Below are 16,099 nucleotides of genomic sequence, written 5' to 3'. Positions count from 1 at the left end.
TGGTTCCCTTATGACTATGATATGGTGCATCTTAGGCTTCAGATGGAGGAGACGGCCTACAGATATCAAAGGTAGCTGCGAATATATTGAATAAACAGTCACAGATAGCCGAGAATTGTGATCCTCTAGCCTGGGGCTTTGGGTGGGACTGACGAATCCTCATTGTAAAGTCCACTTTATATCAAGAAGTAACCTTTTATCAGATTCGTCTAGAACTGAAAAGGTTCTTAGAAGCCACAATCGGACATCGATGGCAGATCCTCTGTCTTCCAACAAGAGCCATGTGGAGGGCTGTTCTGCTTCGACAGAGCTGGATGGCTTCTGCTACAGTATCAAGGAGTGCCAACAGCGTGGAGGGAAACCCAACAACCGTTGTCAGGATCTCGCCTTTGTATGCTGCACATGTAAGTCTTTCAGGGCCCAGTGTGCCTTAGTGGGATTTTACGTGTATTTATATTATAATTGTCACGTGTATGAATGTGATTGTAGACGGGGTTTGGATTTATTGAACTCCTTGATACAGCTCGTGACTACACTTTAAAATTCATTATTATACACACACACACACACACAAAAACAAACTCCGTGATTTCAGTACACAAGCGAACTATACCGACCGAGCGACCGCCGCTTATCTGCGAAGCTTAGTGGCAACTTTTGCGGATAGAGGGTGTCGCGTGGTCAGCGCAACGAATCCCCACGGCCGTTAATTTAGGTTTTCTAGACCGGAGCCGCTATTTCCTTGAAATAGCTCCTCAATTATCATTACGAGGCTGAGTGGACCCCGTACCAGACCCACTACTTCTCAGGGAAAAATCTGGTAGCGCCGGGATTCGAACCCGGACCTCTGGATCTGTAGCCAGGACACAAACACTGATTTTTAAGTTGGTATTACGAAATAATTTTGTATGTCTAGACCATAATATGTGGAGGTGGCCCATTGAGTATCTCTATCAGATATCTCTCAGAGAGATTTTATAGGAAACTGTTGCGATGTAAACAAAAATTAAGATTACGTATGGTTTTCAGTTGAACTCTCATGTGGAGACGCGACATCAGAACGTGTGACTTACTTCCAGTCACCCGGGTTTCCAGCCCAGTCCATGGGCACGCTGGCCTGTGACTATGACATCATTGTCCGGGATGACACATGTGCTGTGAGGTAAGGGGACAGGGCCTCTCAGTGCTTGTGCGATGTAAATCCCTTGATCAGGTATGCTCTTGGCGTCCTTTCTTTGCATGAATTAGCGCTAAATATGGAGGTCATAATTACTTCATCTGGCTCATCTCTGAAACTGTTCAAGGTATTTCATTGAAATTCAGTATCACAGATACACACTTAAAGAGGTCAGGAATATTATATTTTGGTTCCTACTGATCCATTATAACATATACTGTACATGAAGCCCAAATTCTTCAAATCGGCTTTCCACACAGTTGCATTTATATATATATATAAATGCAACTGTCATGTCGGTATTCTCTCAGTTCCCTTTCCTATTATGGACTGAAGAGAAAACATATATTTTTACATTTATCTGGATTCATCTGCTGGTATCCCTGCATTAGCCAATTGGGATACTGGTTTCTCAGTAGTGTGTAATGCAGTTATATGTAATACATGAAGGTTATTTGGAGAGTAACCTCCGGTGAGCTGCTGACAAAACAGACAAGGAAAGAAAAAATTATTACATACAAAAACACGTGCATACTTAAACTACTTCTCAATGTAGTCACCGCAGGAACTGAGGCATTTGTAACATCAGAGCATAAGTTTTTGTATGTCTGTGTGAAAGCAGTCTGCCACCCGTGAGCTCAGCCACATATGCTTTGAAACCTTTTATCAGCCCCTCATCTCTGCTGAAGCACTGTGATCGCAGCCAGATCTTCAGGTAGTCGCTCAGAGTGAGATCAGGGCTGTAAGGAGGGTGGTCAAGCAATTCCCAGCTGAAATGCTACATCTATGATTTAATTTTTTTATTCGGAGTGAGAAATAAGTGCACTATGCATTTCTGCATATAATTTAGTGTACAAGTACTGATCTTGGATTTATCTGTTACTTCATGAAACTTTTACTTTGTTCTGATGCAGTAATCTGTTGTTGCTGTGATTTTGTGATCACTGATGTTGATCTGCCCCCCATAGGCTCGAGTACACAAAAGTGCAGTTGGCTGGGAAGCTGGGTGGTGTCTGTGACATTGATCAGATCTTCATCCTTAACTCACTGGATGGTCCCACAACTGGTCAGTGTGGCCCCCTCTCAGGATACAGTAGTAAGTACCGCACCTTTCGTTATCCTTATTTTTATTTTTCTTCTCCATTTCTTTCCCATGACTGGTCCTTGTAATTCAATTTATTCTCTCAAATTTGTCATTGTCTCTGTTGGATTCAGCCACTATTTCAGTTGAACCAGGCCAGAGCGAACCTATTAAGCTGGCACTGCTGATACAGAATGAGGCCTATTACCACTGGAACATCAAAGTGATTCAGTTGCAGTGCTCTGATCTCAGCAACTTTAGAGGCAAGTTGTAACATCACAAAATTCTTCTTTTATTACGATAACATTTACAGCCTCACAGTTAAACTACATTCTCAAATGAAATAAATAATTGTAGTTAAGAAGATGATTGGGCGACTTTTTTTCTTGACAGTTCCAGAAAGGTGCGGGCACAAGGAACTTGATTCAAAAGGAACATCTGCTTCACCGACGATATTTGCTTACTTCCCTTACTTGGTGAGCATGTGGTATGATGTCAAATGGCAGAAGTATGGATCTCATTATCAGGATGTCACCACATGGTGGAAGTTCCCAGAACCCATTTTCAATACTTTCTATTATGGTAAGGAAACAACCCTCATATTTGACAAAACTCAGATGCAAAATGTTTCAATTTTTCAAGCTCATAAATGCATCTAGGGTAACTACCAATTCCAGAGTTACTTACTAGAATGTAGATTAAGAACTAAATAATTGAATTCAGCAATGTTAGCAGGTAATGACCAGTTTGAGAGTTACTTTTGAGAATATATTTATAATTTCCTGATAATGGAGCCCAGAGATGTCTTCAGGGTAACTACTCAGACTTAACTTATGCAGTCCAAACCATAATTTCCCATTAATTAGGATGAAGACAGAATCTAGGTTAACTAACCTACCCACTGTAACGGCCAAATATTCAGATGCATAACTTTTCAGTTTTCAGATGAGAAGTGAATCAAGGGTAAATAATATAGTTTTTATATTGTAACATGATGACTGAACAAAGCTATTGCTTGGTAATGACTTAATGAATAACAACAAATAAATATGCACCAGTAGAAGATCTGTTGGAGGTGGTGTTTCTATATGGTTCATACCAAGGCTATCTAGCGAGTTGCCATCAGCAGTTGTAGTCAGTATTAGCAGATGGCCAGTGACAGCCAATAGATGTAGTGAGTAATGTCTAGTGATGACATATGTTAGTTGATAGTTTACAGTTGGAGTAATGAGTTAGTTGTGAGTTCTGAGATCACAGCCAGCTAGCCACCAATGATGTAAGCACCAGAGTACAAGAATCTCCTTTGTTGGGAACCATAACCGAGCAAAGACTACCGAAGACTACAACAGACAGAGGAAGCATGTACTAGTGATTTGTCAAGTGTGTAGATTTGTGGTAGTGCTATAATTATTTGAAGTTATGAGGTATAAGCCTTCAATAAATAAAATTAGCAATCCAAACCCTATGACTAGTCACTAGAAAATGACAATACTTTCAAGAACTCAATAACTTCTTCTTCAATAAGATCATAAATGGCCATTTATATATCCATTTCCATTTCAATGATATCAAACACCATAATTTTTATCCATAATCCAGACTCAAAACTCCTAAATACTTTATAAACAGAAATAACTTCAGGGAAACTAACCAACTCAAGAAAACTTGTTAGAACACAGCATCAACAATTTCTGTTACTTACAATCACATTTACCTTGGAGATAACAAACCAGCTCAGTGCTATCTGTCATATCATCTCCTTCAAGATATCATGTTGTGATGAGACATCAGTTGATTCTGCACTAAGCAGCTATCCAAAAAGTCAGTCTCAGCTTTGCTGACATTAAGAAACTTAACTGTGTGCAGGCACAACAAAGAAACATCTGCAGCAGGAGAGCTCTTACATTCTGAATTTGAGGAGGCAGAAAGTCCTGAAGCAGTGGGCTGAAAAACGCATTGTGGGAGGAACAGATGCAGAGCTTCATGAGTTTCCATGGCAAGTTGCCATTTTTCTTGACGACCTATTCTTCTGTGGCGGTGCACTAATTAATGATCAGTTTGTTCTGACAGCTGCACATTGCCTTATGACGTAAGTTTTATATATATACATATAATGGGTACCTATAATAACACAATAATAATAAACACTGCATTTTATAAATTTTGATAAGCACTAAGGCAGGTTGGTGGGAAGTAAAGCCTAGAAACAGGAAGGAAAAAAAGGGATGAAATAAAATGAAAGAAAAAATAAGGAAAGAGAGGGAGTATTGTATTTGCAAGGAATAGCAAGGGGAAGTAAATGAATGCTACAAGAGATAATGAGAATGAAAGAAAGTGTGGTACAAGGAAACTACAATTGGTGGCAAAGAAACCAAGATGTAGTCAGAAATTGAAAGAAAAAGCTAAGATATATGAAGGTATGTGACTAAACTAGCAGAAGTACCCTTTCTTTGTCAGGATATGGTCATTTTTTTATATCAAAATATACTTGTATATCAGCTCAGACTTGAAAGAATTAGCCAGGAATCTTGTGTTCTGCGTCAATATCACAATGTGTAGTATGCAAAACTTCAGAGAATGAATAAAACTTAGATTATGAATCCAAAGTAATTAATGAATAAGGACCAGCTGAAAGAGGCTGTGGCTAGTGTCAGACCGAACCTCAGTTCCAGAGTAGCCTTGGAGACAGAGAAGTTAATCACCAAAGTCAAGGAAATTTTTGCAATGAAGAGTGACAGATCTGGGATAGCGCAATCAGTATTAGGGGCTGGCTAAGGGCTTGATGACTGAGAGTTCAGAGTTCAAGTTCTGGTAGGGTCAAGAATTTTCCCCTCTCCACCTTGCCCAGACCAGCTCTGGGGCTCACCCAGCCTCTTATCCAATGGATATCAGGGGTAAAGAGGCCAGGAATGAAGCTGACCACTCAACTCAAATTAGTGCCGAGGTCAAGAGAGCATGGATCTGTACATCCACTACCCCATACACCTTCATGACATAGTGTTTAAATAGTTAAGCACAGGGAAAATATTTTACCTTTTAGAGCAACAGATGTGGATGAATGGATATAATTTACTGCCATACTGACAAGGGTGATGCCTGTACTATCTGTCAGCCCCATCATAGACAAGATGGATGAGATGCTGAAAGACATGAAAGGACAAGGTGTAACAGGAATCAGATAGTCCTTGGTCTTTGTCCACTGTGCTGATCAGGAAGAAGGATGGAGGCTTTCATTTCTATGTTGACTACCAACAACTGAATGATGTTACAAACAAGGACTGCTTCCCACTACCAAAGTTAGAATGTGCTGCTACAGATCACATGCAAGGAGCAATGTTAATATGTGATGCCATTAACGTGACACTTTCACAGCAAGCTGAGGCCTCTGAACCCCCTACCTGCTGAACTGCAGAGGATTAACCCACATGGCACTGCCTATGTGGTGTCTTTGGGAGGGAGCGATGCCCGATTTTTGACCTGATATCTCTGAAACCCCTCTGGGATAGTACTGCCATGTAGTAACATTGCTACACAGTGATTGCGAGAAAGAACATGGGTTTCTTGGTAGCAATCAGTAAGCATGTGCCTGAAGGAACAATATCTGGTCTATTGCTAGACAAACGCCAATGACAACAACAGAACTGCTGGGTCTGCTCTGAGGCTATATAGTGATATAGTGAGGAGTCCAGGCCAGCTGGGTAAGATAGACATGATCTGTCTGCAAAGCCTGTACTGACAGAGGACTTGTATATAGTACAAAACGAATAATTTTCAATAACATGCTATATGTGTGATACATACACTTGACGTAGGACCAAGCATATTCATAAGAGACAAACCCACCTTCTCGTCAGAGAGGATGTTACATAAGGACTATGATCACAATGGGTCAATTGAAAAAAGAAATATCTCTGGTCTCGAGTTTTAGAGGGTTTGATGCAAAGATGAACTGATTGGCGGTAAACTGCCAGTCATAAAGTAACTTGGACTTGCCTGGGTGGTAATTGAGTTAAGTGAAGTGGGTGGTTGGTGAGTGAGAATTCAGTTGAGGGTTGGCAATTGAGTTGAACCCTGCAAGGAAGGATGAATTTAGTTGACGGTTGACAAGAGTTCAGTTGCGGGATATTAACTGGACTGTAATGACGAGGGTGGGAAACTGAAGAACCTCAACTGTTTTGGGCCCTTGCTACACAACAACTGTTGAAAGCAAACAGACTGGAAAACGGCTTAGTGGGTGATGTGGTGATCAGCAGTGGCACTGAAAATACTGAACTTCAGTATTCTTCTGAAGTTCTGAATGATGTGTAGAAGTGGTCAATATATCCATTCACCAACCCATACTCCATTCATAGTCATACACATAAATCATGAAGAACTATTAAAGGCTGTGGTTTATAAATAATCTTCATTCCAGGCTTCATGAATTTGCTATGTGAGGGTAAGCAAGGAGAGGCTGATTGACAATAGGTTCCTGTAAGCATGCTAGGACAGGCATGGGAAAGGGAGGAAGAGGATGTATTTGGGAATGAAAGGTGATCATGAGGAGGGCAAGAAAGCGAGCAGAGGTCAAGGTGAGACAGGGGAGGTGAAGGAGTGTAAGAAAAGGAAGGACAAGAGAAGATTGGCTAGAAGAATGGGGCTGAATTGAAGAGTAAGGAAATGGATGGAGGATGAGTGAAAGTTAGGGATTTGATGGAAAGCAAAGCAGATGTAGGGAAGGGAAATTATTTGAGATAAAATGGAGATTAGTGAAATGAGAGGAAGGTGAAGGAAGGTAACGGATAAGAGGGATGTCAAGGTGAAAGCTAATTGAAGGATTGACAAATGAAAGTAAGTTAAATGCTGTCCGTGGAAAAGGAGAAAATCCTGTGAGTCAGTAGAAGATTTTAGATACAGTGTGAAAATTCAGTTATGAAAATGATAGCACATGTCACTGGTAATGTCAGAAGATTGGAAAAATCAAGATAAATAAAGAAAATAAATAAAGAAAAGCTGTGGGGAAAGGGAAGTAAATAGAATTTAAGATGCAGCAATTAAACATCTTCTTCCTGGATGCAGACGAGACACTCCCATTGAGGACCTGGTTGTACAGCTTGGTGATCATGACTTGACATCGCCCAATGAAACGGATCATGTAACACGTGGAGTAGAGGCTGTGCTGTTCCATTCACATTTCCATCCATTCTTACTGACCAATGACATCGCTCTCCTACACCTAGATGAACCGGTGGCATTCTCACGTAGCATACAACCTGTGTGCCTTCCAGATCCAGGTAAAGTGCTAGGAATGTCTAGGGTATTGTGTGCTCTCATGTGGAACTGCGAAATGTATGCATTGTCATTATTCAGTAGCAAGAAGGTTCAATAAAAACCACCCACTGGTGATTACCAGAGACCATCGTTCAAAATTTGCTGATGGGTAGGCAGTGATAGAACAATATTAGAGTGTAATGACTTGGACTCATTTCATATTCAATAAGTCTCAGGTTTGATTCTTGAATCAGAATTGGTAAATTCCCATTGACCTTTATTATTATTATTGGAGGGGGTGGGTTTCCCCATGCACCGTGACCAGTGGTCTATTGTACATCCCCCTGTGATATTCTACCAGTCTCTATACCCTACCGATACTGGTGCGTGCCATCAGTCCCAACTCAGCCAGTGAGTTCGGCCTCCACTGGCTCAGCGGTATCTAGATGCTTCCCCCATCTACCAGGGGCGTTAGAGACTATTGTTGGGCAGGAAATGTTCTTAATAATTTGGCTCAGAGGTCTCCTTGAGGCATGAGGTTCTTTTACGTGCCTTAAAGCCACGACACGGGACCCACAGCTTAAAGTCACTCCTGGAGGACTTGTTCCCTGAAATTTTCCGCCCTTAAAAATTCCACGACCTCCGCCGGGTTTGAACCCGCGTACCTTGAGTCATGAGGTGGGAACGTTACCTCTAGACTACAGAGGCCGCTCCCATTGACCTTTAATCTGTGACATGGTGCAGGGTTGTTAATTACAAAACAAAGTATAAACCCAATTCAAAGGGATCGAGTACCAAGTGAAAATATTCTGAGCCCAGAAAAATAAAAGAAACCAGGTTTTTAATCACCACAGATATTCATTCTAGTTCAACTGTGAATTGTAGCAGTCTGTTTTGCAATTAGCTGCAGGAAGTGCCTGAGGGTTAGTTCTTATGACGACTATGAATCTACCAAACAGATCTCTAGCAGTCACCCCTAGATATGTTTTGTTGAAGACACATACTTTGTGCAGGCGAGATGTACACTGGGAGACGCAGTGAAGTTGTTGGGTGGGGCATCACTGCTTTTCCGATGGGTGAGCCTAGTCCAGTGCTGCAGAAACTGGAGGTAGACACATTGTCCAACTATCAGTGTTCACGGATCATAGAGGAACCAATTGGACTTGGAATGCTTTGTGCTGCTCCTTCTTCCTTACAGGGAACCTGCTTTGTGAGTGAATACTGCTTAAATTTAATGTTTAATTAGTGGATTGTAATTTTATTCAATTGCAGTAGTTGGTTTCAGTGGTCAATGGTATAACTTTACAGCCATTAGCTACTTACTCCTTGTTTGCATGGTGTTTTTTAGATGCCAAGAAATATCTCCACTGGCCAGTTAGTAGTCACTAAGCTAGTCAAGAAATTCCCTGCCTTTTTGTAACCCAGATGTTCATTAATCATTTCTATGTTCATAGGAGTTACCTACTTTACTAATGAAGCCAGAATGTTTTCATGACCTTGATCATATTACTGTATTTATCTAACAAGTCCATATTCAGTGATGGTTCAAGCCAGTTTGCCATTTAGAGTTATGCTTGTGTTGGTTCTAGCAAGTATAAAACACAAAACTTGTCAGGAGATGTGTGCTAAAAATGCCCCAGAATAAGATCACTGTACTCTAAAGTTTTCCCTGCCAACACACCAAATTAGAGCTGAAAATGGGAATAGATGCAGGTAGATGCCATCTAAATGGCTTGAGAGTACTTTTACAGCAAAGCCATTCCTAGTACCTTGAAAAATAATTATTGTTCCTAAAATTTACATTTGTAGGAACGAATTTCCATACCTGTGTCGTAATGGTTACACATAGGAGTTAATGTGTGTTTGCCCATTTGTTTGTTCTTATATGCTGAACTGGACCATCTTACTAGTCATGGAATTGGGTGCCTATCTAGATCTGAAAATGTATTTCACTAATCTATCAAACAAATCAAGACTTTAAACTAAATTTATGTTAATTTGATCAGCATTTTTCCACTTGAGGTACACTTTGTGAAGTTTAGGTTGGAATTAAGGAGAGAAAGGGCACACGTAATGAGAGTGTGGTGTGACTAATAGACAGTGTTTGGATTGACTGATTGGATTTATTGCACTTGCTGACTCAACTAGAAGTACTATGGCGCTATCGCTGATCTGCACACTTTACAGTTCACCATTACACACACACACACACACACACACACACTATGGTTCTCAGTCTTCACTAGTCTTATCCTGGCAACAGACTTAAACACAGTAGCTATATCAGTCTCACTATAACTGCAGCACACATGAAGTCTTCTTTGCACAGGAAAGTTCCTTCCTTGCACTCTCTTCTCAATCATCTTCAACTGCCATTTCAAGACTCCCTCAATTCTATCCTTAGCTGGCCTGAGATCCTCATTATACAGCCTCAGAGTGGATCCAAAAGAAAACACAGTTTCCATTGTTATAGCTCAACAATACCTCGATTGTTGCTTATGTATTCATTGCCGCGGGAACCTGTTTACCGAGCCCTTGTCTGGTAATGAACATCTACTGTCACCTCACTATTCCAGCTTTCAGGCATTATGTCACAATATTGTGAATATTACTCCTTATGCCTGGGACACACGGTAGTGTAGTTGAAGTACTATGCTACAAGCCAGAAGGTCACGGGTTTTATTTTTTTTTTATTGCTAGTGGGGTGGGACTAAGTCCCTTGTACTGCGGCCACTTCTGGTTTATTGTACCAGCCCTAGATGATAGGTGAGGGTGATTGTGGAGCAACTGGTGGAATGAAGATTGGCAGGGAAAACCAAAGTACTCGGAGAAAACCTGCCCCAGCATCACTTTGTCCATCACAAATCCCATTTGACCAGACCTGCGATTGAACCTGGGCAACCGTGGTGAGAAGCCAGCGACTAACCGCTTGAGCTATGGCATGGCCAACTCAGCCTCTAACAGAAATGAGTAATATGAATCTTTTTGGGGGGGTTAAGGGCGGCCGGTGCATAAGATTAACATCACCACCATCTGTGAGCTGATTGTACAGAAAATGTGGGAGCCTCATCATCTCACAACACTTTGGGTCTCCATGGCCTGTTACAGGGATAACTTTACCTTTTCTTTTTTACTCCTTATGTCTATATCTTCTGTTTATTAAGAAATAATAACTTTAGTTTCCGGCTCTACAGATGTAATGTAAAAGTTGGCTAGTCTGAAAGTTGACAAGAAGTGCAATTACAGAATTGTATCCTACTCTGTTTAAAGAGATACCCATGACTAAATGTATGGGATGTTTATTTTTAGGGGGACAGTGGCGGACCACTAACCACTGAAGACCCAGATGGAAGTCATGTGCTAATTGGAGTAGTCAGTTTTGGTGTGACAGGGTGTGCTGTGATACCAGCCTTTCCAGATCTTTATACGAGAGTCTCCGAGTACCTGAAGTGGATTGCTGTCAGTGCTGTCACATAGTTTATACATACATTTTTCGTTGTCTTCGAACAATATACTGGTTTTATTTGTATGAAGGGCAGTCATTTTCATTGATGGTTGTGCCACAGTATACACCAGACTGTAAACTGTAAGGGGATATGAATAGAAATGAGTGGAAATGTGTACAGTAATCCCTAGCCAAGTGCATATTTCAAGTAACCACGACATCTGGTTCTGTGTATTTATCGTTTCTAAATTTTGTGCATACAAAATATATTGGTGCGTTCTGCACCAAGAGGTGCACATTTGTTGGGATAAAATTTGGAATACAGTGGTGAATGACGACTGTAGTTTACAGTCCATCCCTAGCGAGGTGCAGCACATGATGGATGATGCACAAAACTTAGAATGTGAGAGACTGATTTGAAGAGCTGTTTCAACCTCATATGGAGTAGTCTGAGGAGATGATAGTCCTCAAATGATGGGAATGAAGTTGAGGATGTGGTGTGAAAATCCAAAAAGATCTTTGATATTAGCTGGACAATTCCAATTGTTTTCATTCTCACCAGTCACTTTGTGGGTTGCAGCCTTCCCTTCAGTGAAAGTTTGATGGAATTAATGCAGCTCTACAGTGAATTTCACAGGGATCTACAGCCCCAATTAGGGAGGGGGTGACCATTCATCCTAAGTTTTATCAAGAGAAATTCCCTCCAGTGATGCTCAACCTCTGGCCACTGCCGTTAGCACTTCACAGTTCTGACATCATTTCACAACTCAACTCCTTGTACTGGTCAGAGACTGCTAAACCGTATGAATGTTAGGTGCAGGACGAGGTGAGCAGAGCCATCACAAGTAAGATAGGCATCATGGACTACACTAACGTCTCGAAAGTTAACAATAAAACTTCTGTTGGAGTTGCTACAGTACCTATGATCTATAAGATTGTGATGATGGTATATTAATACAATTATTGTGTTTCTGGAAGTTATTTGTCATCCTGTTTTTATTTAAGATGGACAACGTTTCATGGACTCGAATCTGTCTCCATCATCAGGTTGAACTTAACTCAGTTGGGCCCAATCAAAAGAGCTTGCCCTGTCTCCGGACATAACATGAGGTAATAAATAAAGCACAGAACAGATATCTGTAAGAGTTATATAAACCTTAAAAAAATTCCATATACATGAGCCCTAGCACCTATGTTCATGAACTGTTTCATGGCTCTGAAAAATAAAATATGTACTCTGAAACTGAGGTCCACCTCCCATTCTTCAGCAGATATTTACAGGAGACTCAGCAGTTCTTTGGGCCACAGAGTGTACCATAAACCTATCCCTACTAACCTCTACCTTCATGCAGGGTCCCACCACCACCAACAAGCAAGCTGTTCCACAGTGGTGCACAGGGCTAGAGCTCTATGCAATCAAGAGAGCCTATATGTGGAGTTGTTCCTGAGGGACGTTTTCAGGCAGAACAGTGACAATGACCGGCAGATCCAGAGTCCTCAACTGTTGTTTGAACATCAGTCAGCCCAATGACAAACCAGACTCAGTTGCCTTCCTTCCCTATGCTGGGACTTTATTCAACTGAATCAGCAGAGTGCTGCCCTGACACAATATTAAATCAGTGGGTCTGTTTCCTCTGTCCAATCAGAGATAACCTGGAACTAAGGATACTGGGTGTATACAGAGTCTCCTGTGAGTGTGGCAAGGTCTACATTGAGCAGACGGGCCGTTCAGTGGACACAAGGTTGAAGGAGCATCAGCTATACATCTGTCTTGAACATCCACACAAGTCAGCTGTGGCTGAACACAGCGTCGACTTGGGACATGGCATTCAGCTTCAGAATACGTCCATCCTCGCCACAAAGCCCCAATACATGGACCGCATCATTAGGGAGGCCATTGAGATTGAGCTCCATACCAACAACATGAACAGAGAGGTGGGGTTTTGTCTCAGCAAGTCATGGAAGCCTTTCATCTGCTCCATCAACAAACCTCCGGAACATGACACTAGATCTGCAAGGTTATGCAGATCAATGCACGCTTGGCAGTTTAGCCCCAAGGCTATTGGGTCAATGCTTGTTCCATTGCCCTGCTTCCCCCCCCCCCCGCTGATCCCCCATCCTAGGAGACTTACCAGCTGTATATGTAGGATTAAGAAAGTGAAAAAGCTGTCAAGGTCCTGCACAGGGCTGTAGAGCCATGTATTTGGCAACATCTGTTGTTTGCCGGTGTATGGCACATACGAGTGTGGTGTAAATGAGTTTGTGTGTGTTCCTGTGTGGGTGTCTATACATGTGTGTCTGTCTCTTTGTGTTCACATCTAGATGTATGTGCTGTTTGCTTGTAGCTGTGAGTATACAAACCTGTCTGTCNTGTGTGCTGTGTTAGCTGTGCGCCTATGTGCATATGGTCTTGCGTGAGCTTCTGAATGACTGTGTCCATGTTTGTTCATTTTCTATGTATGAATTGATTCCTCTGTTCTAGTGTGTCTATGTGAGTCAGAGTGTTTTTGTGACCGTCAGTATGTCCATACATGGGTCTCTTTCTCCATGTACGAGTATCCCTGCTTGTGTGTGTCTCTGGGGTTGTAACTGTCTGCATGAGTTTCCCTTTACACCTGTGTTTCTATGTGCATGTATATGCCTTTGGGTCTGCATTTACATATTTGAGTCTGTCCGAGTATGTCATATCTGAATATGTGCATCATCTGGGTTTATGGGTGTTTCTGTGTGTATGTGAGTGTGATGTGCCCTATATGTGTCTCTACATGTACAACTGTGTGCATGTGTCTACGGGTGCTTGTCTGTGTATCCATTTGGCAGCATACATCTCTCCATACATTTTTTGTTGCATGTCTGTTCTATGTGCATTAGTTGTGTCTATGTTAGTTAGTTAGTTAGTTATTGGAGAGGGTGGGTTTCCCCATGCACTAAGACCTGTATTGGTCCATTGTGCTTGCTTCTATGATTTCTACCAGTCTCTATATCCTACCGGTACTGGTGCTTACCATCAGTTCCGCCCAGCCAGCGAGACCGGCTCTACTAGCTGAGAGGTATCTATAATGCTTCCCCCATCTACCAGAGGTATTAGAGACTGCTGTTGGGCGGGAAATGTCCGTAATTTGGCTCAGTGACCTCCTTTGGAGATATGAGGTTCTTTTACGTGCTGTAAAGCTACGACACGGGACCCACGGCTTAAAGTCCCTCCCGGAGGACTTGTTCCCTGAATTTTTCCGCCCTTAAAAATTTGATGACCTCTGCTGGGTATTTGAACCCACATACTACGAGTCATGAGGTAGGAACGTTACCTCTAGACTACGGAGGCCGCTTTGTGTCTATGTTAGTCCACTAGTATGCATCTGTTTCTCTGTATATGTGTGTGTGGGGGACATATGCCAGTTCATCTGGTTTTTTATCCATGTATGTATCTCTGCCTGTCTGTTTTACTGTGTACTAAGGGCCTGTGTTAGTCTAAGTTTTATGCCTAGCTATATGTGAATCAGTGGATGTGTACCCACGTGTATTAGTGTGTCTGTTTGAATGTCATAGTCATATTTTGATTTGTATGTGTAGGTCTACCTGTGTTCTTATTTGCTTATGTTGTTGGTTTATGTACATGCACATCTGTGAAAATGCTCACACATATAGACACAATTACATCCAAAATGCTATATGTAGATACACACAGACACCCAACCACACACTCATAGAGACAGCATGAGAGTTCAGGAGAGCTCTCGACACTCTCTCTATCCAACTGCACTAGAGCACACATAATAATAATAATAATAAAATACTCCATAGTCAAAAGTGAGCGACTGAGCGCTAACATTAAATTGTCCCTCCACAAAAAAGTCTCATTAGATCCGTAATGATATGCTAGGGCATAGTCTGCTGTACTGAGCCTGGACTAGTGTGGAGTGCCTATAAGGAAGTGCATAGAAGCCCAGGCATGTGTATTATAGTTACAGCAATCTTGAAAGTGTTACAATAATTTGTATTTACAACTAGCGAACACTAACACAAATGAGTGCCAGGAATCTTCGTGGGGGGTAAAGGGCGGCTGGCGCAGTTTTCCTCCAAACATTTATTGCTTTAATAAACACTTGAGTTACACTCCAAAGGCACAGACAAACGCATGCAGGTCTTCATGTATAAAGTGTCTGATTTTAAGCAAAAGTTGAATATATTAACACATTCTAGTTGAGCTCCATAACACACAATTTGAAGAAAATCCGTTCTATGGTTCTTGGATTGTTGTATGTGGAAGGACAGACAGATATTAAGACATTAGGCATACTTTTGCAGTGTCACTGCTTAGGTGCCAAAAGCTCTAATATTCAAATTTGTCTAGACAAAGAACCAACATCAAGGAAATGGCATTCTATATAGAAACATCACTGGTATCAAGAAAATATATTACAATATTACAATAATATAATACAATATTATGTTATATTTGAGTGAACAGGTTGCATGAAATAAGAATGACTAACATTGATAAGAACATCCCAGTGAACATTTACAGCACAGAATTTAAACCTGGGTTGGAAAACTATGCTATAATTGGCCTCTCATCTCAGGAAGGAATGACATTCTTTCGACTTCTGGTTCAGATTGGTTAGCCCTTGGGGTAAGCAATGTTGAGGCTGTTAGGACTGAATGAAGAGATCAAATCTGAGAGTTTCATGTGTGAACAGCTTTCTGGTGGGAGCTTCTGAAGAAAATATGAGTCAGTGTTGAGGCATGTATAATTTCGTGCATCTCTTCACGTTCATTCTTTTGTTGTACTGTGGTGTTTCCAGGAACAATTACAAGCTTATTTAACATTTTTCAGAATTCCACATCCCAACTGTTGATTAAATGGAATACACCCTGTGACTGGTCAAGCAGAACACAAAGTATGCACAGGTACACTTTAATACATAAATCAATAATGCTCCAAAATGTTATTGGTCAAAATCAAAACCTGTCCAAAAGACTTAAGGCACGTTTGTCTTGTAACATTTTCTGCCAAAGGGTGTGGGAAGATACACGTCTGTGTGTTTATAAAGGGGTCTCATTTTCCCTTTTGTTATCCTTAACACAGATTTCAGAGCACATACAATGAGGGAGGCAAGTTTTATTACAAGGTGACAGGCAATTTCAC

The 16,099-nt window shown here is 41.3% G+C and overlaps 1 protein-coding gene across 1 annotated transcript; it reads left to right on the top strand.

Moving 5' to 3' along the window:
* Positions 1-250: 250 nt before the first annotated feature.
* Positions 251-12,087, top strand: LOC111862161 (prothrombin). Its single transcript, XM_033750577.1, has 9 exons — positions 251-404; positions 1,030-1,162; positions 2,146-2,273; positions 2,393-2,530; positions 2,652-2,840; positions 4,125-4,347; positions 7,317-7,531; positions 8,522-8,718; positions 10,818-12,087. The coding sequence occupies exons 1-9, from the start codon at positions 251-253 to the stop codon at positions 10,983-10,985; spliced, it is 1,545 nt and encodes a 514-aa protein (XP_033606468.1). The 3' UTR covers positions 10,986-12,087.
* The last annotated feature ends 4,012 nt before the right edge of the window (positions 12,088-16,099 follow it).

The sequence above is a fragment of the Cryptotermes secundus genome, unplaced genomic scaffold (genome assembly GCF_002891405.2).
Source record: "Cryptotermes secundus unplaced genomic scaffold, Csec_1.0 scaffold859, whole genome shotgun sequence".
In the NCBI taxonomy this organism is placed as follows: domain Eukaryota; kingdom Metazoa; phylum Arthropoda; class Insecta; order Blattodea; family Kalotermitidae; genus Cryptotermes; species Cryptotermes secundus.
The sequence above is the reverse complement of the archived record's forward strand: the minus strand, read 5'-3'. Positions and strand labels throughout refer to the sequence as shown.